Raw genomic sequence first — 23,320 nt, 5'->3', positions numbered from 1 at the left:
AATATTTAATATTTTAGTATTAACTATTAAAGTATTAAATACTTTATAATTATTAATCTATAAAAATTAAATATTTTTTTAAAAATAAAATAAAAAATATACTGGCACCTAAGCATTTCGGACGCCCAAGAAGCACCAAGCGATTTTTTCAACCATGTTTATATTTGTGTAGCCATCAACGTCGCATTTTAATGACATGATACTGAACTCGACTATTCAAGCTGGGAACAACAATTTTAGTTAACCTTCACAGTCAACCTGAGTAAAATGAGGAAGAGAACAAAGTGATGGAGAAAGTTGGGAAGAATATATATAATGGTAATGTGTGTGAGCTTTCATAAAGCAATTATTGGATTAAGACTTGTCTTTGGAAAGCTGCAGCATGTATCTCCACTGGAAATTACTTCCTATAATTAATTTGTTGTTACTATGTGGTCCCTTAGCTTACTTGATTAAGGGTGTTGGGTAGCATAATTTGTTGGAGGAATATTTTTCCTATTATTTGTTTCTTAGATCATAAATATGTACAAATTTTTAAATCATTACAGAATAATGTACATATTAATCATAAATGTACAAATTTTTAAATGCATGATATGATCAATCTTTCTAACTAGAAATTGTAAAGTTAGACCATCCCAAAAAATATTATCAAGATTAATAGGACTTATTATTATTATATTATTTCCTATGATACAATGGATTACACCGTACCGTATATATTTGAGCACTCAAATATAAACGTTCTTAACAAATCGGAACAAAGATGAACACTTCGAATATAATTTTGAGGAAGTTTTGACAGATTTTTAGAGAGTTCGTAGGAGTGAAAAACAAAATTTTGGATTTTTAAAAGTTCTTAAACATTGTGCCCAACACAATGTATTTACAGGAGAATGGAACTCATCATTAGCATTCATGACATTCTAAATTAAATTTAAAATTTAAATTGTAACTTGCAAAACTGGCAAATTGATATGATGCTACAAAGTTAATTATATTCTTAGACAAAACATTTCTAGTACATACGTTAATAGGAAACATTTCTAGTAAAGGAGATACAAAGAAAGACGTACGGGTTGAAAAACCAATCTAGCCAGCACTTTGTCTCTTAATTGGGCCAGTCCAGTGCGAACGAGAATTAGTCTGAGTATGGTACGCGCTTAAAGGTGTTTCCTACAGTCAGGGTTTACTCATAACACCTCGTGGTCTGACCTAGAAAGAAGAAGAAGAAAGAAATTAAAGAAAGATGGGTTGAAATAATATTGTATATAAAGGTTCATATTTATGTAAACACTAGCTCTACCCGGCAATCCAGCATTCTTTGCTTGTGATCTGAATTGCATACTAATTAAGGTAAAATGATCAAAATTTTGGTTTATTAGAGAATGAGAATGTTATCGATATGATGGTACAAATAGGATAAAATGATATAATAGTCTATGTGTTTTTGATACAATAACTTCTCTTTGCTTGAAAAGGTAAACAATATAGTATAATCAGTCAATGGATACGTATCTATAATGTTATAGTAATCAATAGATATTAATATATATATACACACACTTCCTTATTGATCTAGAAAGAATTTATGAAGTTTAAGATATAATCGTACAAAGTCAATATACTGCCTAGAGCATGCAAATATACACAGCCAAATTTGAACGTTGACCTTGTTATATGAAATACAACAATAATCCTACTGAAAAAGATTATTATTTTTGGGAAAATAACAAGCACGAATGAAAGGCTTTATAGGGTAGGTTGTTAGTGCGAGTCGAGAAAAGCACCATCTCCTTAAAACTTTATTTGCTACCTCCCAAAAGTGGGGTGTTAAGAACGTTGTAGTCTAGATTTTCCAGGATAAAACGTATTATGATTCCAAGTTTAAGCATATGCTCAAACTACAGTAAATAAGTATCACCCTATATTGAATTAAAATTAACTTTACACAATTTGCATATGCTTAGGAAAGGCCGATACATACACGCGCACTCGCACATACATATATCACCAAAAATAAGTTCATAAACGCCCCAAGATGAAGGGTTTGAATCCTACCAATAAGTCACAAAATGACACTAGTGTATGTTTTGGATAAAACCCCGTCACTAATCTACGAAAACTTAACCAGCTCAAACTAAGAATGCTAATAGATCAAACAACTCCCTTAGAAAGTCAAACATGAAACTTTATAGTTACCGAACCGACTAACGTATCGAGTAGAACCCACTGTTAATTAGCAATAACTTCAAAGTGAAGCATAATGTTTGCAAAAGAGTTGCATCAATGTGGTCCTCATCCTAGATATGAGAAGATTTTCCAGCTGTGGGCATTACGAGTTTTGACCTTTTGGGATTCTTTAACTACCACAATTTCAACTCCCTTTTTCTTTTCTTCTTCTTTCATTCCCACCTCCCCCATTGAGTTACATGCTTCGATTCCATCCATAGTATGAGAGCCAAAATTACTTGAAAGCATATATTCATATGTACCATGAGAGGAAAGAATTGGAAAACACAACCTAGTTTGTTTGGTTACGTTCATGTAACCAAGAACATAACAATTTTTTCAAGAAACCATGCATTTTTAATTTCAAGAACATATATGCATTAATTAATTGCTCTCAAAGGGTTTAAAAAAAAAAAAAAAGAATCTCTGAAATGGGTAGTTAAGTGGCTGAAATATAATTCTCTGAAAGTCGCAATTTTGATTCTTGCTAACACCTTCTTCTTGGTTAAGCCTATCACACGGTCTTCCTAGTGCGCTTACATCTCTCATGTGGTTTGTGGATTATTATACACTGAGTTTAGTCATTGTACGGAGACTAACAAAGTTCATGATTATTATGACATTATTGTTATATTTTAGTATTTTAGTTCACGTCATATTTAATATTTTAGTTCACTAATTTTGCTGGTGGTGCCACATTTGGCCATCTATTATAATTTTCATCCAATTGACTTTAATTTTCGGGACAGTACGTCTAATAATGTCACAATTTTAATATTTTATTGTTGCCTTAGAGGTGCTCTCAAAAAGATATAACATAGTAAAAAGATATTTTAAAATAAAATATGTTTATCAAATTATTGTTTATTATGTTGTTTTACAAATATTTTTCAACAAGAAAATAAGTAGGACTAAACATATTGGCAATGTTACAGTATTGTCAATAAAACCGTGAGGCTGAATATGAACAAATTAAAAGTAATAAATTAAATGTAACAATAGCAACATAATTGTTAATTCAAATAATCACCTATATATGATAGGATGTATGAAAAAGTGAGGCATTGTTGTGACCCAAAATCAAAAGGAATATGATAATAGTAAGAAAATACATTTATTGCCCATATATTTTATCTTCAATAGGCGAGGCCAACACACACAAACAACTTGAAAATAATCATATCATATAATTTGCTTAATAATCAAACAACAAATACTGTCCACACTTGTGTTTTTAGTAAAAATTTAGTCAAAAAGAACAAATATTCAAAAAAAAAAAAAATACTTGGAAAATAAATGTCGAATGAAGTAACCAGCAATGATGATGGGAAGGTATGAGCGCAGCCTAGCTCAGGTGCATTATATTGGCCTGGACACAACCCATGTACAATACTACTTGGGTTGACATGACATGACTTTATATATCAATCGTGCTAGGCCACCATCCATGTAAATATGTAATATGAGTTGAATCAGGCTAGCTCAGGTCGAACCTAAGAATGTAATAGTTTAAATTTCTTTTATATAATATACAAGAAAAAATTGTTCCAAAGCTACTCATAGAGTCTTATACAATTATACATATACTAGTAAACTATAATCTTTATGTAATAGTTTAAATTATTTACTCGTTATAACTTGTAAAATGTATTAATTTTAATTTCTAAATTTTTATTTTCTAGCTAGCTAGTTTATAAAGTATACATTTTAATTTTATAAATGCACAAATAAAATACAATTTAATAATTATACAAATATGTAATAAAATTATAATTAAAATTTTAAAAAAATATACATGACAAATTAGAATCTTAAACAATTTTTTTTTAAAAAGTATTAATTTATGTAAATAAATTAAAATGGAATGGTCTAATACTAACTTATATTTTAATGTGGGCTAGCTAGCACGACACAAACTACATTAGTGTCGGTCCATATGGGTTTGGGCCAAATTGATATGGTCTATGATTGTGTGTATGTGAGATAAAGGGAAATGCTCAACCACTATGCGAATGTGTGCAAGATAAACTCCACTCTTTTATAATAACTCATAAACCACACTGAAAAATAAATCTGACTTAAAAGACTCTGTGCGATAAGTTCGACTGAAATGGTGTTGAAAAGAATCGAATCGTAACATTAACTTTTCCCTAGGGATTGATATAGTTTGCTTGACATCATCACTAGATGTAATATGTTAAAACTGGTAATCGGCATGGCATTTCATTATTAAAAACTCACAAATTTGAAGAACTCCCAAACCCAAGCATTTAGTGGCGATGAAGCAAATCATATGTTGTTTGGCACTATAAGTGGTGAGTATTTGTTATGCCCATCCAAAACTATTAATTTCTATCTTTATTATTATACCTATTCTGGCACATGTATCCGGGTAGGGTGCAAAATTCTCGTTGTTCCATAAATGCATGCCCAAGAGGATCGGATGGTTCTTCATCAATTGTAAAAGCATATTAGTTTACCCCACCTAATTTCTTTTCTAATCTTCCCCAATAAAATAATATTACATCAGAAGGGAAAGATTAAGCAAGAAATATTATAAGGCCCTGTATCATTACTCAAAATAATAATATTGGGCATTATCTCATATATTATGTTTTTAGATTATATACATAAGTGACTATTTTAATATATTATTTTGACTATTGATGAACTTTGATGGACGGTTAAGATCAGTCGTCACTTTTTACAAGAGAACCATATTCTCATTTGCAAGTACAAAATATGTTATTAACTGAAGGCATATAACATGTTAACTAACATGTGTCTCGATTAACATATTTTGTACTTGCAGTTAATAATTTATATGATTGTAGTTACCTATCTGTAATTACCATGTTATTATGTGCATTCAATTTGTTTACAAATACAAAAATTGTTAACTGCGGATATAAAATGTGTTAACAGTACAAACATAATTTTTAAACTAGAATTCACAAATCACAATGCAATATGAACACTGGTACATCGTATAAAAATTTATAACTTACCATTATACAAGTCATGTTTATAGAATCAGGACCCGTCGTCTTAAATTGGTTTGACCCGCATTTTGTTGGCTGGTAGCAAGCCAACGACAAATTAATATGTGGACCCGAGTCTAAAAATACACAATTTATATATTGCTTGTCCATAATTTTTATATATTGAATATTCACAATTTGTATACTGAAGGTTCATATTTAAAATTCTTACTTTGATAATATTAATCATACTATAATTATTACTCAAATTATCAAATATACTTTTAATATAATATGAATTCTACAAGAATTAAAAAAAAATTATATAATATTATTTTTAAAAAATATTTTAATACTATTATTTTAAAAATTATATACTATTATTCTGCCAAAAGCCTTGTGGTCGAGCGGCATAGCTGTAACTTCTTAAATGAGAAGTCTCATGTTTGAATCCTAGTCTGGGGGCATTGACTCTTTTTTCTTGAGATAATCAAGTAGGTAACCCACTCCTATGTAATATAAAAACTCAACTCTGTACGAGTTCAATCAAGAGCAGGGTGTTGTCAAGACAAGAATATGCGACGAGTGGCGACGAGTTCGATCAAGAGGGTGTTGACAAGAATAGAATTTGTGACATTTAAGTACGGAGTATGTTTTACCCATTAAATCATGATCCGTTGTTTTATATTTACGATAATTCAAAATCAACATGATATTAAATCTCATTTGAAGGATCACTTTTTACATGGCTTATATATATAAAGTGAGGGGAATGATCATCCAAGAACAAGTCGGCTTATATATATAAAGTGAGGGGAATGATCATACGAGAACAAGTCATGTAAACAGTATGTGCGGATTAATATCATCCATCCATCTATGTTGATCAGGAACTAGCAAACAAGGACAGAAAAAGAGAAAAACACAGGTAGAATTTTCATAAGGGAAACATTTGATTGTGCATCCATGGATAACTAATTATATACACACTTGAGTGCACTGTCAGTTATCCATGAATGAACTATCAAACGATTCTAAATGCATCCGTAATAATTCTAAAAATGCAACCTTATTTTATTATCCTCGTTATCCTAAATTGACATATGAGATTAATCTGCATTTTTTTTTTATATCAAAGACTTGTTATCACTTAAATCTGGCCACGTATATATAAAGTGGCATGGAAATAGATAGAGGGGATGGGAATCAAATGCATTGGCCTACTAAATTGAAAGAGCAAACAAAATCAGTTGCCAAGCATTGAAGATTGATTCAAGATGGGTTTTGCTGCCTATAAGCAGCTGTACCTATTGTGCATGCGCCTCAGTGGGACTTGTTGGATATTTATATAGTAATGGAGATTAATGGTTCAGATGTCTACCATGTAAGCTTAAATAATATTTGGAGTTGTGGAGTAGTAAATATTATTGAGTTTGGTAGAAATGTTTTTGGATATTCGAGAGATCNATCAGACAGAAGGAAAGTAAGAACAAGGGCGGTGCAAGGGACACCAGGGCCTCGGGTTCTACCATCAACCTTGTTGATGAAGGCAAACCAAATGGGAACCGCAAAGGGAAAGGGAAACCGGGAAAGGTTACCAAATCTTCTAAGTTTAAGAAGAATGGAAAAGGAAAAGGGAAGGCATATGTGAAATGCTGGGTGTGCAACGGTCCACACTTTAAAAAAAGACTGTGAAGTTTGGAAGAAAAGAAAGGCACAAATGGAAGGTAAATCTTTTGGTGATCATGGCCAAGTAAGTGGCCAGTGGAAACAAGGTAAATTTATTAATCTTGTGTCTGATAGTATTGAAAATTTCATTGCTATGATATCTAAAATTTGTGTCATGCAGACTGATGACTCGTGGTGGGTTGACACTGGGGCAACCAGACATGTCTGCAAAGATATAAATCTTTATAAGGTTTATAAGAGTCTGGAAAATGGTCCAAGCCTGTACATGGGAAATGATTCCATGGTGAAGGTGAAAGGGATTGGACAAGTTGAGTTGTTGCTTACTTCTGGAAAGAAATTGACACTCACAGATGTGTATCATGCCCCAGATGTTAGAAAAATTTAGTTTCTGGCATTGTATTAAACAAGTGTGGTTTTAAGTTTGTATTTGAAGCAGACCGTTTTATTTTATCCAAGGCCGGTACGTTTGTAGGCCAAGGATTTCTTTGTTGTAATATGTTTAAGTTGAATATTAGTAAAGTTGATGGTTGTGTTTACACTGTGTGTTCATCATCTTTATGGCATTCACGGTTATGTCACGTAAATTATGTGCGTTTATTTTGACATGGCAAAAGATGGATTAATTCCATCATTGGAATTAAACAAAGAACCATGCACTGCATGCATGTTAAATAAAATAACTAGGAATTCCTTTCCTAGTATAACTAGGAATTCAATTTTACTTGAATTGGTGCACAGTGACTTGTGTGATTTTCATAGCACCCCTTCACTGGGAAATAAAAAATATGTTGTCACCTTTATTGATGACTATTCAAGATACTGCTATGTGTACCTCCTGCACTCTAAGGATGAAGCCTTAGAAAAATTTAAAATATTTAAATTGGAGGTGGAATTGCAAACTAGTCAGTTAGTAAAAATTTTACGTACTGACAGGGGTGGTGAGTATTATGACCCGACATTTTTCCAATCTGTGGGTATCATTCATGAGACCACAGCACCCTACACACCACAACAAAATGGTGTAGCAGAAAGGAAAAATAGAGCTCTCAAGGAAATGGTAAACTGCATGTTATCAGTTTCCGGTCTGAGTGAAGGTTTCTGGGGAGAAGCCATGTTGACTGCATGTTATGTACTCAACAGAGTTCCAAATAAAAGAAATAGGGTGACACCCTATGAACTTTGGCACAACAGAAAACCCCATTTAAATTATTTGAAAATATGGGGATGTAGGGCCGTGGTACGGCTGCCCGATCCTAAACGAAAGGCTCTGGGAGAAAAAGGCATTGATTCTATTTTTATAGGATATGCAGTACACAGTAAAGCATACCGGTTCTATGTTATAGAACCAAATGACTTTGTTTCGGTTCATACCGTAATAGAGTCCCGGGATGCTATTTTTGATGAAAATAGATTCTCATCAATAAATAGAACTCAGGATTTAATTCCTAGTTCTAGTGGGTTCAAAGTTGATGATCAAATTCATGATCATGCAGTGTCAAAGGAACCAGAACTTAGAAAAAGTAAAAGAGCACGAAAGATAAAAACATTTGGTCCAGATTTCCAAATGTATTTAATTGAAGGATCAAGGGAGTCCACACAGACTAAAAATCTATATTTCAATATAGAAGATGATCCTAAGACTTTTGAGGAAGCTGTAACTTCTCATGACGTTGCTTTCTGGAAAGAAGCAATTAATGATGAGATGGATTCCATAATGGGAAATAATACGTGGATTTTAACTGATCCACCAAATGGTTGTAAACCCATAGGGTGCAAGTGGATTTTCAAAAAGAAAATGAAAGTTGATGGTTCAATCGACAAATTTAAGGCCAGGCTTGTCGCTCAAGGCTTTAAACAAAGAGAAGGAGTTGACTTCTTTGACACTTATGCGCCAGTAGCAAGGATTGCTACTATTAGATTGTTAATTGCCATTTCGGCTATACACAATCTAGTAATTCATCAAATGGATGTGAAGACTGCATTCTTAAATGGTGAATTAGAGGAGGAAGTTTACATGAAGCAACCGGAAGGTTTCGTGGTTGCAGGACAAGAGCATAAAGTTTGCAAATTAATTAAGTCACTTTATGGCTTAAAACAGGCCCCTAAGCAATGGCATGATCGGTTTGATCAAGTGGTGCTGGCTAATGGGTACAAAATAAATCAGTCTGATAAATGCATCTACAGTAAATTTAATGACCAAAGACAAGGGGTCATTATTTGCTTGTATGTAGATGACATGTTAATTTTTGGAACTAGTCTGGAAAAGGTTAAGGAAACTAAAGAGTTTCTTAGTTCCAATTTCTCCATGAAAGATTTGGGTGAAGCAGAAGTTATTCTTGGAATAAAAATAACTAAAGTACAGGATGGTGTTAGATTAACACAATCTCATTATATTGAGAAAGTGTTAAAAAGATTTAGTCACTTGACTGGTTCTCCAGTTTCTACTCCTATGGATCCTTCATTGAAATTAATTCCAAATGAAGGTGATCCGGTTTCTCAGTTGGAGTATTCTAAAGTGATAGGATGTCTAATGTATGCAATGACAAGTACTCGTCCCGATATTGCATTTGCAGTAGGTAAGATGAGTAGATACACTAATAATCCTAGTGCAATGCATTGGATAGCATTAAAAAGAATATTGAAATATTTGAATAAAACCATTAATTATGGTTTGATATATTCAAAAGATATTTCCATCCTAGAAGGATATTCTGATGCTAGTTGGATATCAAATCAGGAAGATTATTCCTCAACTAGTGGATGGGTATTTCTGCTTGGAGGAGGTGCAATTTCCTGGGCTTCTAAAAAGCAAAGTTGTATTTCTGATTCAATTATGGCATCTGAATTTATTGCATTAGCTTCTGCATGCAAAGAAGCTGAGTGGCTAAGGAATTTAATTATGGAAATTCCAATTTGGCCGAAACCGATGTCACCAATTTTAGTACATTGTGACAGCGCTACTACACTGGCCAAAGCATATAACAATGTTTATAATGGCAAGTCAAGGCACATAGGCATGAGACATAGCTGTGTGCGGGAGCTCCTAATTAATGGTGTTGTAGCACTTGACTTTGTAAGGTCCCGGTTTAATTTAGCGGATCCGTTTACTAAAGCCTTGGCAAGGGACATGGTGTAGAAAACATCGGAAAGGATAGGTTTAAAACCCGCATCTAGTCGAGAGGTGAAGGAAAGCACAACTCACGCCTAAGTTATAACGTTAGGTCTTGAGTTCAATGTTGATGAGTACTTCATTAATTGGCTGCAAGTACTAAATAAAAGGTATCCCTAAGGTCAGTACTTGGTCTGCATTGTTGTAGGGATGAGGTTTACTCTTAACTAATCTTTTGAAAAAAAATGCTTGATGCAGGGCATGAATTAAAAGATTAGCCTATATGAACATGAGGTGTGGCCGCTTCAATAAAAGATTAGCCTATATGAACATGAGGTGTGGCCGCTTCAAAGAGCTTTGGGTTTGGCTTGGATATGTTCATGAAAGGATACGGACACATGGCCTCTAATAGTGATATGTTCATGAAAGGATACGGACACATGGCCTCTAATAGTGTCATGTTCATGAAAGGATACGGACACATGGCCTCTAATAGTGTCAAGTTTATTGAGTTATTGTGACTGTAAAACTTGTGTGTATTTTACCTACATTTTTTATTGTGACTGTAAAACTTGTGTGTATTTTACCTACATTTTTTCAAAGAGACTGCGTGGTTCAAGGCTCGTCCACCACTGTTTTTCAAAGAGACTGCGTGGTTCAAGGCTCGTCCACCACTGCAATTCAAAGAGACTGCGTGGTTCAAGGCTCGTCCACCACTGCAATCCGAATTGATGTCGTGGTTCAAGGCTCGTCCACCACTGCAATCCGAATTGATGTATCGCGTAAAGGCTCGTCCACCACTGCAATCCGAATTGATGTATCGCGTATTATACTATGTGAAAGTTCAATCTTTAAGACACTTTCATTTATGCATGAGTTTTGAAGTTATCTTGGTATAATGTTAATCATTACTATATAAATAGAGGAGGATTGTTGGATATTTATATAGTAATGGAGATTAATCGTTCAGATGTCTACCATGTAAGCTTAAATAATATTTGGAGTTGTGGAGTAGTAAATATTATTGAGTTTGGTAGAAATGTTTTTGGATATTCGAGAGATCACGAGAGATGTTCGAGAGATCACGAGAGATGTTCGAGAGGTCGCGAGAGATGCCTTGAGAGGTCAGTTCGCACGAGAGATCGCTTCGCGGAGAAAACGATGTCTCGAACTGAGTGTTGCGTGAATCGTTTGGTCGATGTCTCGCAGGACCGCATGGAAACAATGTCTCGTAGGCATGTCATGCAGTAAATTCACCTCTCGAATACATTGGTGATATACCTCTCGAAGGCATGAACCTTAGGAGGCAAGTCATATTTTAGTTGCCTTTTATGTTTCTTGTGATCTGTGTAGCATGTGGTTTGCATGTTGTCTATATCTTACTTGCATTTTCTAAATGCAAATGAAGATGCCAGAATATGTGAAGTGATTAATGGAATTACTCAATATACAATGTTGCAGCTTCAACGTGGAAGGTTCTTACCTCTCGAATGAGGCAGTATGGTTATTACTCTGCATGGGATTTTACTTTTATTATTTCATAAATGGCATGTACTCATGCTTTGAAATATTAAAGTATTTATATAATTGTTTGAATTATATATTACATGCACACTAAAAGTTTATCCTACGTACATCCAAAATCAGTTATATCTTTGGATATTTTAACATGTGAATATAATTATATTCCACATGTGTGTACGTAACTGCCTGAACCAGAATGGTGAAATCCAAAAGAATATTATATATATATATATATTTTTTTTGAAAGTTTTAAACTGGTAAAAACTTCCAGTAACTACTCCTAACAGTTAGAATTTATCTCTATAAATTCTAGGAGTGTCATCTGATCAAACACGCAATTATTTTGCATGATATCTTGATATATCACAGTTCAATAATTCTCCAGTAAGTTCTTATCAAAGCAACATAAGAACTTTGTTTTCATCTTCTTGTATCCCATAAGATTTAATCTTGATACCTCGTTGCTTTTGAAGAGGAAAGATTAAAAGCTTATAGGAAAGTGATATCACGCCTGAAGATCTCATTTCCTCTCCTATTTTCTCCTCTTATCCGAAATTTTTTCCAACAGGACTTCCATTCATGTCTCACTACTCGCTATACATAATACATCCCCACCCTCATCTAGCTCAATCTACTTTCCACTAGCTCCCTCTTACAAACTATCTTACCATTCAATCATGTTTAAACTCACTTGTTTATGAGCTCAATATCAACTTTATCAATTAGACTTCACCCTTTAGGGTTGCTTATCTGTGATTTTTAGAGGTTTTTTTTTTTTTTTTTTTTTTTTTTTTTTTTTTTTTTTTTTTCTGCTGTTAGGGCGGTTAAGGTGAAAGCGAGAGAAATAGGAGAGAGAAGAGATTAGGTCTTTGCAGAGTGAATGATTTTTTTTTTTCGTTTGAACACAAACGATCAGTCAACTAAAACTACAATTTAAATTGGTGAATTAATAATGTAATCTGAAAGAACTACAATTTTTTTGTTTGAACACAAACGATCAATCAACTAAAACTACACATGTGATTAATTAATCATGTTTGTGCAGTGTAGATTGAACCTCAAGGGTGGCAAAGCACTTGTTCATGAGTTGTAGTTGCATTTCAAGAGTTTCAACCCGAGTCCATCTTTGGGCAAGATGAAAGAGACATTTATTATATTTATTTTTTATTACATTTGATACTTTTTATTTATTCTATTATTTTTAATTTATTAATTAGTTAGAATAATTAGCTGGGTGAGGTCATGTGTGCCAAATGCTCGATCGAGGAACATCTATATCAACATTAAGGAACTATATATTATTGGAGAAATATGAAATTATAACCTTTACTGCCATTACTGGAAAACTTAAGATTTTTTCTGATAATAGGAAATTTGTCGATTAGAAGCACTACAAGAAAAAGTTCAAATAACTATGGATTTATATTGGAGTTAAATAGCTACATATTTAATTGATTTTACTACCAAATAGTTTCATATTTCATTGATTTACCTACGATTTTTTTTTCTTTTGTAGGTGATTTTTATTGGAGTAAAATAATCTTTCTAACCACTTTGAGAGGATCCAAAAAAAAAATCCTTCGTTTCTATTATCTACTACCCTTTGAAAGTGGCTAGCAACACTAGTCACTAACAAAGATTATAAAATTAAAAAAAAAATTGATTAGAAAAGTAAAAAATTATGAGTATCAAGCCTTTACCACTATGCCAAAAGTTATAATAATAGTAAATGTACAACTTTATTTATTTATACTTGTATAATAGTCAGCGTCATGTTTTAATATCGGGATGCTTGACTCGATTATTTAAAAGGACGCCCAACAATCAACTCCTAACACCTGCCAGTCTCATACCAATTGTCATGATCAAGTGTTTACTACTATACCAAAAGTTATAGGTAATAGCGAATGCATAATTTTATTTCTTTATACTTAATTGCCTAGCAGACTTTATTTCTTTATACTTAATTGCCTAGCAGACGTCATGTTAACCTTCCAAGCCGACGACCAACAAAAACTTTGCTACTGAATTATTTATTTATTTATTGAATGACGAGAGATACCTGCAACTACTATTTGAGGGTGTGAATGGGTAAACTCCGCTTTTGCATGACGAACTCGACCGAGAGTGTGTTGGTCAGAAAAAGTGGTTAGTAATTGACGAATCTCACATACGGTAGCAGCCATGGGTTCGCACCAATATAATTAATCAATGTGTTGCCAAACAATTCAATGAGTTGTCATGGCAGTGTTAAACTAACATGCATATATGTCGCTGGGAATGGGCAAATGAGAGTGGCAAATAGCACAATAAAAGAGCAACATTTAGGTTAATTTGGTAGGGGAAAGATGGCTAAACTGATTGTGCAGTCGTTTCGATTAGGCAATAAATTAACAAGGTAAGGTCTATGAAAACTCAAAACACCAAAGAACAAAAATGGATGAAAGGCAAGCAAGTAGTCAATGATAAAATTTCAGAAAGAGAAAAGCATGAGACATAATAAATAGAAAGATGGAAGAAAAGAAGTAACTACTCATTGAGGTTTCAGGTGTATAGACAAATCCCCATGGCCCTCACACACAATCCCCATGGCCAGAAGTAGGTTTTGTCAGAATCAAACGTTTACCACTACACCAAAAAGTATAGCTAATAGCAAAGACGCAACTTTATTTCCTTATACCCGTCAATGCCACATTTGTAAGATTTTCCCATATATATATATATATATATATATATATATATATCGTTAGGTTATTTATATCTAACAACATTTCGATGACAGTGTCAGGATCAAACGCTTACGATTATGTTAAAAGTTATAGCAAACACACAACTTTATTTTCTTATACTTGCATAGCAGTTAGCAGCATGTTTACTCCTCCCAGCACTTGTCAGCCTCAATTGCATACTGCACAACATTCTTTCAATGGGATTTGTACAAATTTCCAGGATCAAACGCATATATACCATTATACAAAAAACTATAGTTAGTAACAAAATGACAACTTTATTTCCTTATACTTGCGTAACAGTCAGCGTCACATTTTGATAGCATGCAGGATGCTGAACTAGGCCTTCCAAGCCTCCGTCCAACAACTTTATTATGGAATGATAAGTGGTTGTTCATGGGTGTTGTCTGGTCTTGCAATTTCAATGCCAAGAGCTAACTAGATCACTTGTGTCACATGGCAATCACCTTCTCTTTCCCTCATCAGATGCAGTTTGATGATCAGTTCATGTTAAAGTCGTATGTTAGCAGTTCAACTGTGACAACACACACACACACATATATATATATGGTAAATGTTTTTTGGGTGCCTGGGCAAATAATTTCACCAGCTCCTACCTCACCATATTTTGTGCACCATTAATGTTCATCATGCACAAATTTTAAGTGATACTCAATATGGTTGTAAAAAATGTTAGGGGATTTTGAAATAGATTGTCATTGATGAGTTTTTGGTATAGCTTTGAAGTAAATATATATGGTAAAATAGCTAGCGGTTTTAGTCCATATATTTATAAGAAATATAGATTTCCGTTTCTCAATATGTAAAAATAAAGTTATTTATGGTCTTTAGTTTATGAATTTAGAACACATTTAAAAAGATACATATGGACAACAATTTAAGATTACGCCAAAAGTTATAGCTAATAGCGAATGGGCAACTTTATTTTTTTATATTTGCGTAGCATGCAGTGTCAATGATAGGATATTAATTAGACTCGACCCATCAAGCCTCCGTCAAATATCATGATATTTCAAAGTTTAAACTAAACAAGGGGTAACAACACAACAATGCCTAATACAAACTTTATTTGTACAATCTATAACTTCAATTCGAAGGTACAAATATTTAATCATTCAGTTATTTGAATGCATGTCATCAACTTGACCGCGAAAGTGTTAACAACTTTAGTCTAGCTATTACACAATCACCACCCCTGTATAAAAATTTATTGGTCTGAATGTCTGATCAGATCAGATCAGAAATCCCTTATGGGATTGGACTGTAACTCTGCTCATTGTTGTTGAAAAACATTGTGTGTGGGGTTGGGGGAAGATCACAATGAAAAAAGAGAAGGGGTGTGGGGTAAGGTTGTGATAATGGAATGCAATATAATGCAGAGAGGGTTCATATTCTACAATGGATTGGTTTCATCCAACATGAATCATGGTGAGATCAGAACAATATCTTAGATGTCTCAAAAACTAAAGATTCCCCCTTTGATGATAATAAGGGAAAAAGCCTTTCTTCTCTAATGTCACTTAACACCACATAGTAAATATTAAAGCTTGAGTGTAAACCTAGTATAATGTTCACTTCACCCATCAAACATCACTTTCATGGGTCATTTTCTCTTCTGTTCACTACCCCCACCCCCACTGCCTCCTCATATCCCATTTCCAAATTATTAAACCCTAAAATCCAATTTCAAAAGAAGTGAACAAAAAAAAATTGGATGGTCAAGAAACTCTGAAACCCAATCCTCAAGAGTGGCTTTAATTCCCTATTTAGCAATAAATTCTCTTACATGATTCTTCAAGAGAATTTAACAAAAAAGTAGAGATAAGAGAGAGGATTATATCAGCTTAATTAATCCAAAACCAAACACTCATTAATCAAACTAATAATCACAAGAGATTAAGTTAGCCATGCTCTAGTAAAGATAAAAGAGTCACTGTTTGCTTTATAAATAGCATCCCTTATAGAAACTCCCTTCCATTTCTGCATCTCTCCTGTTCAGATTTGCAGCAAAGTAGAGAGCATTAGCAAAAGCCAGAAACTTTAGTTTCTTCCCTCCATTACCTTCTATCCCTATATTCCAAAACCAGGTCAGTAATCTGCACCAAAAAAAAAAAAATCACATAAATCCATTGATTAAAACTAGTCTTTTATGCTCTCTTAGTTTGTGATCAATCAGTTTTTGTCACACAAAAAAAAAAAACCCAGAAATTTTTTATGCTTCAGAGCTCATCCATTCACAAAGGGCAAGGGTAAACTAAACACATACATAGTTTCAGAAATTTCTTTTCCTTTTTTCTTGAAATTGCTCTCAAAATCCTTGGTTTTTGATAGCTAGGGTTGTGAAGATACATGTGAATGAAGTTTGAAAGATCAAGAACCAGTCTTTTAGCCCTCACCTCTCTTTTTCAATTTTTTCCACCAAAAAAAGGAGATTTTTTTTTTTTTATTTTTTATGGTTCTGAATCTGTTCATCAGTTCCAGAAAAGGGTTGCTAAAAGTTCTTTATTTCCATGGGTTATTTGTGGGAAATGAGCTGAAAAAGCAAAGATTTTGATAGGGTTTAATTTTATATATACATACCTTTGAAAGGAGAAGAAGAAATTTGTTTGGTTTTGATGATCCAGGTGGTGAAGCAAGCTAAGAATGGAATTCCAAAGTGATCAATCCAGAGAGATGTCCCCTCAGCGGAAAATGGGTCGGGGCAAGATCGAAATCAAGCGGATCGAGAACACCACAAACCGGCAAGTCACCTTCTGCAAGCGCAGAAATGGGTTGCTGAAGAAGGCCTATGAGTTGTCTGTTCTTTGTGATGCAGAGGTGGCTCTCATCGTCTTCTCCAGCCGCGGCCGCCTCTACGAGTATGCTAACAACAGGTAAAAAAAACACAGATTAACCGAGGTTGTTTGTTCATGTTTGTGTTCTTTTCTTGGTTTTCTTGTCCTTGCCTGCAATTTACCGCCTAGAAACGAGCTGCTCGTGTGGGTTTTTTCTCGATTTTCTTGTCTTTGCCCACAATCTGCCGTTCAGGAATCAACTGAGCTGCTCGTGAGAGTCTTTTCTTGATTTTCTTGTCTTTGGGCACAATTTACTGTTTAAGAATCAACTGAGCTGCTCGTGTGGGCTTTTAATTTTCTGAGTTTTATTGTCCTTGCCGACAATTTATCGCCCAGAAATTAACTGAGCGAGCTTTTTCTTGAATTTCTTTTTGTCCCTCTAGAAGGGGGTGTTAATGGTTTACTTTGGGGAGGTGAGAGGGGGATTTGAGGCCCAAAGGACACAATAGAGTGATGCTTTTAGTTGTGTGATGTTTCTGTGTGCACATACATACATAGTTGAGGTTCTTGTTTTTGGAACAAAGATTGACTTGCCTTTCCCATTTTCTGTTTTGTTTTTTCCATGAATGTGGTGTTAAATTTTTATTTTTTTTTCTCCTTTTATGATCCCATTTTTAGTTCATAATGTTGTGGGATGCATAGATCTGCTGTTTGGTAAGCAAACAAGTAGAAATATTTTGTGAAGGTACTCAGAAACTGTGAGATCATCCCTCCATTGCTGTTAAGTTCCTCCTCTCTCTCTCTCTCTCTCTATTTCTCTCTCTGACTACTAAGAAACCTGTCAAGCTCTCATTTGCCCATTTTCCCTTTTCACCTTGACATTTCCTTAATAAAAACTCAGTCTTTGAGAAATCCTTTCATAATTACCTAGGGTTTTTCTTTCTCAATCTTGTCACCATTTCTTTCACATCTAATCACCACCCAAATCATGCTTAATGTTGTACCTGTACAGTAAAACAGTCAACCCCTAACCCAGCAAGATAGGTTTTTTATTTTTATTTTTTAAAAACATATTTTCACATGAACCTTTTTGGGCATGTAAAGAATTTTCTTTTACAAGGCCTGATGATTTATTTGTTGAATCTTTATACATATATATATATATATATATATATATAAGTTAGGGTTTGAAAAAAAGGTTTAAAGCTAGGGTTAATTCAAGAAGACAAGGGCAAACAATGTTTTGTACTTGGAGGGGTAGATCTGTGTATAAAACTATCCGAAGACTTTAGACAGCCAATCAAAACACAATTTTTCCTGGTGGGTGTGGACAAATTTTCATATTTTCTTTATATTTTCCAAAGAATTTGAAATCTTTTTTTTATTTGTTGGGTGAATGAGAATTTCTTCTTCTTATTTTTTTTCTTTTGGGTAACAAAGTGAAACCACAGCCACTACTCTGAGAGATTGTAATGTGTAAATCTCGCCTTGTGACCCAAGTTGATAATGGAACACAAGGAAATAAATTAGTTCAGATTGTCCATAACTGACTGACTCAAACTAAAAAGGTCGCATAGTTTGTCCATATTTGACCAGTTCAAATAAAAAGACGAATTGGCTGACCGTTCTCACTAACGGTCGAACTTGAAACTTTTTTGTTACCAAGCCAAGCCAACCATCTGACCAATTTGATTGAGGTCTCACCCATTAATGAGAATTTCACCCTTTAGGAAATTGGGGTGTCATCTACCTCAAGTTTGGCAGTGAGAATTGATGGGGGGAAGTTCTTGAGAGCCAAAATTAGGTGGTTGGTTTTGTTGGGTGTGTATAGTTTTTTGTATGTATGGGTTTGCAAGAATCTTTGGTCTCGTCACACAAGATTTTACACTTGCATACACATCTGACAAAAGCTATACTACTAGTAGCAGCAGTAATAACCAAGAATTGAAAAAAATTTCTGATTTCTCTTCCTTGTTTTTCCTCCATGGAATTAAATTCTTCCCCTTCTTTACACTGTTTTCTTTGAGGGATTCTCAGCCATGCCTTTCCCAAAGAGCCTTACAGTGTTGCAGCCTAAACAGCAAAGAAACAGAAGTGAAAGAAAGAGAATGTAATGTTCAAACCATCAAGACTTGATCTATAGATACATTTGCACAAGCCATTTTAGAGAGAGAGAGAGAGAGAGAGAGTTTTGAGATGTCTGGGTTTCTCCCATGCATGGCACCCAAAATGGACGGTTCTGATGGGATCAGGCTTTCTTGATCAGACAGACAAGACTCAATATTACTGTGTAGTACTCAACCCTACATTTTAGTACTGAAATGGATATGATAAAAAAAAAAAAAAAAATTGGGGCAGCCCTAGGTGGGTAAAGGGGTGTTGGGGATGGGTATTACCCGAGGAATCATGGGAGGGGTGACGTGGCGGGGATCTGGCCGTTGAATAGTGGACCAATGGTGTTGTGGGAACTTGTGCCAGCTTGGCAGGGGCAGCCAATGAATAGCTCGGAGAGATTAAGGTAGCAGCAGACTAGGATAGGTTGGTGTGTCTCTCCTTAAGTGTAGGGTTTTTGGAACTTTTGTACTAAAAACACTACATCAATGTCACACACATATGAGAAGACAGATTGAATCTGACTAAGTCACTCAGATTCTCATTCTGCTTGGCTTTTCATCTTTGCTTGTTAAATTAGATTAGCTAATAAAATTGTTGATTTAACACCCGCAATTCGAGACAGTTTTATCAAATTTCTTTCCTAGTAAGAGTCAAATTCTACGAACACGATTTGAGTCGAATTTTAACATTTTTTTATGTAATATTTGTAGCTATTTATTACTCCGTAATTATGAAGGTTAGTATAAAATGCACATAAGAAAACACTAGAACGACAACAATTTTAGCTAAAAGTGTTGTCTTTTTATATGAAAGACAAAACTTCTTAAGAAAATCGTTGTCTTTGAGTGTACATTTTATGTAAACAAACTGTGCTTGTAAAAATAGTTATTTTTAACCAAATAGATAACACTTATACACTGTGATCTTTAAATGGAGTCTTTAACAAGACCTTCATCAACAATTAGTTTTATCTCCAACCTAAAAGAGAATGATTTTTCACCGTTGTGTGTATTTTTCTTGTAGTGTTAACCAACATAACTTACAGTTTGCGAGTCCTAAATGCGTATAATCTTACATGGTTTGATGAATAGTACTCACGATTGTCATGAATTGATCATTTTAATTCCATACATTTTCCAGTGTGAAGGCAACAATTGATAGGTACAAGAAGGCATGCACAGATTCCACTAATACTGGTTCCATTTCTGAAGCCAATACTCAGGTACCTGCACTGTATTTCATATATATATATATAGGTCCATAATCATGTGCAAAGTGACCTTAATGTGCGAAACTTTTAACTTCTGAAGGATTGCACTACACTTACTATATGATTGCACCCCAAGTTCCTCCCGACATTTCTTGGAGCCGTAGCGGTGCAATCATATAGTAGTTGCAGTGCAACCATGTAGTAGTTGCAGTGCAACCATGTAGTAGTTGCAGTGCAATCATTCAGAAGTTCGTAGGTTCACAGGTTAAGGTTGGTCCCACTGATGATTATGATTATATATATGTATATATATATAGTTTTTTAGTCTAGCTATATCCTGCTCTAATTCATTCATCATTTCATGGAAATCAAAATTATATATACTTTATGATTCTGATCATAAATCCATGGTGGCATGGGCAATCTTCATCTCAGTTTTATCAGCAGGAAGCATCCAAATTGCGCCAACAAATTAGTAATCTGCAGAACCAGAACAGGTGATTGTGAATGAGCTAGGCAGTCCCCCTTCCCCTTCCAGTTCCCATTGAACATAATATACATAAATAATTAATCGTTTAGTTGAGACAGAACATATTGATCCGTTCTTGTTTTATTCCTTAACTCGTTAGTTTCAATTATACTGCAGGAACTACATGGGCGAAGGTTTAGGTGGTTATAACCTTAGGGAACTCAAGAACCTGGAATCCAAAATAGAGAAAGGAATCAGCAAAATCCGTGCCAAGAAGGCACTTAATTCTCATCCCAATAAGTTTCATTTAAATTTCACCATTTCCCACCATTATTTTTGAGCTTAATTGTATGTATATATATATTCAAGTACGAGAATCATGCTCTTTATCTGATAACTGCAGAACGAGCTGCTGTTTGCAGAAATCGACTACATGCAAAAGAGGGTAAGTTCTCATAGCCGCAAACATTCAACAAACACCTCCAATAATCTTTGAACTTTCTGATTGTTTCTTGACAATTGAATCTCGTGCAGCAGGAAATCGATTTACATAATAACAACCAATACCTTCGGGCAAAGGTCGATCTCCCCTCTCTTTCTTTATGCTTTCGGTAGACATGTCTAAAATTTTAAGTGGCTCGTTACGAGTTTATGAATATAATATATGCTTGGAAATGTGTGTGTATATTGTATGTGTGTGTAGATAATTGAGACTGAGAGAGCTCAGCAGCAGATGAACTTGATGCCTGGGAGTTCTAGCTATCACGAGCTGGCGCCGCCGCAGCAATTTGATGCAAGAAACTACCTCCAACTCGATGGATTTCAATCCACCTCTAGTTACTCCAAGCAAGACCATCTCCCCCTTCAGTTAGTGTAAGCACAAATCCTTATTTTTTTCATGATTTACAAAACCCGCAGCTACTATTCAATGGTGTGCATTGGGTAAACCTGTCTTGTGACCAATATTTCAAAAATCTAGCCTAGGCAACCATTAATCAGCGACACTAGGCGTTAGCTGGCCGCCTAGCGTATCACCAGTGATTTAGGAAGCCGACTAGACCGCCTAAGCGTCACCTAGGCCTCCTAGACACTTGCTAGGCCGCATAGGCACCGACTAGTCGGCCGATTAGCTATTGCTCAATTCTTTTTCAAATGGGTTATTTCATTCAAAACGACACGTTCTGAATGAAATAATCCTAAATTTTTCAAAATCTAGATTTTTTTAGGTTAATATTTAATATTGTAGTATTAACTATTAAAGTATTAAATAAATTATAATTATCAAGTTTTTTATTTACTTATAATTATAAGTCTTAAAAAATTTAAAAATTTTAAACAAATTTTTTAAAAAATAAAAAATAACGTCTGGGCTACGATTAATCGCAGCCTAGACGCCCTAGAGCTCCTGAGCACCTAGCAATTTTTTCAACCATGTAAAGGATTACAAGGAGGTAAATCAACATATAAGTTATCCATAGGTGACTGACTCAAAACAAGAAGTCTAGGCTGTCATATGTGAACAGCCCAAGGCAAACTAGAAGGCCAATAGGCCGCTCCTATTAGAGTTAAACTTGTAACCTTATGCTTACCAAGGTATTCACCAGCCTGACCAACTTGACTGTGGTTGCTTACAATGTAAGTAGAAATCTTATTATATTTTTAAAGAAATGGATTAGCCACAAAGCATGATTTCCAAGATGAAGCAGCAACAGTGTTGATGTTGGGTGTTTGTTTTGCTGTGTTCTTGAACAGGTAATAATCTGGAAGGGATCCATGGTGCCGTTTGTCGCAAAACTATATATAAATATATGGATAATATGAAGTGTGACGACAACCTGGTACGTGTGGCGTCTTCAAGAAATTTAAGGAGTGAAGATGGAAGCTGATGATGGTTTTATGGATATGATATGATGATGATAACGTTACCTCAGACTTGTTATGTATTAATTGGAGACATATGTTTTCTACTGTTTTATGTTTGGTGCTATTTGAACTGAACTGGGACATCATATTCAAATGTTTGTGGAGTTATATATATCTATCTCTCTTGGCTTGTTTTGTTGAACTTTTGTTATATGTGAACTTAAGCATTTCTGCATGCTGATTCTTTTGATTTATAGAAAATTCCACAACAACTAATCTAGGTTGTCTATAATTGATTAATAAACTTAAAATTTTGTAATTATCAAGTCGGGAATTGTTCCTTTAAAACTTGAAATAGATCAGAGATAACCTGATCAAAATATCTGACTCTTACTTGATAACACACATTTCTAAAAAAAAAAAATTAGGTTTAAATTTTTTTATAAGGCATTAAAGTATTTGGTCGTCCGAATGGTCAATCTCTCAGATACTTGATTTGAACTCTGTTCGAAAAATCTGACTCTTACTTGATATGAAGCATGACACAGAACTCTTTAGCATGATTTGCATTAAATTTCACTTACCAATTACGTGTATTGTGCAT

The 23,320-nt window shown here is 34.3% G+C and overlaps 1 protein-coding gene across 2 annotated transcripts; it reads left to right on the top strand.

The window, feature by feature from the left end:
* Window positions 1-16,173: 16,173 nt before the first annotated feature.
* On the top strand, window positions 16,174-22,918 carry LOC116032758 (floral homeotic protein AGAMOUS). 2 transcript variants are annotated; one of them, XM_031275470.1, is made up of 9 exons: window positions 16,174-16,372; window positions 16,910-17,158; window positions 20,315-20,396; window positions 20,820-20,881; window positions 21,031-21,130; window positions 21,257-21,298; window positions 21,391-21,432; window positions 21,557-21,726; window positions 22,606-22,918. In XM_031275470.1, exons 2-9 carry the CDS (start codon window positions 16,929-16,931, stop codon window positions 22,607-22,609), a joined length of 732 nt encoding a protein of 243 aa, XP_031131330.1. In that variant the 5' UTR covers window positions 16,174-16,372; window positions 16,910-16,928; the 3' UTR covers window positions 22,610-22,918. The 2 variants fall into 2 exon arrangements, with proteins under 2 accessions (XP_031131330.1, XP_031131328.1); XM_031275468.1 differs by having other exon boundaries at window positions 16,178-16,372; window positions 21,388-21,432.
* The last annotated feature ends 402 nt before the right edge of the window (window positions 22,919-23,320 follow it).

The sequence above is a fragment of the Ipomoea triloba genome, chromosome 10 (genome assembly GCF_003576645.1).
Source record: "Ipomoea triloba cultivar NCNSP0323 chromosome 10, ASM357664v1".
Lineage (NCBI taxonomy): Eukaryota > Viridiplantae > Streptophyta > Magnoliopsida > Solanales > Convolvulaceae > Ipomoea > Ipomoea triloba.
This window is presented reverse-complemented; position numbering and strand designations above follow the sequence as displayed.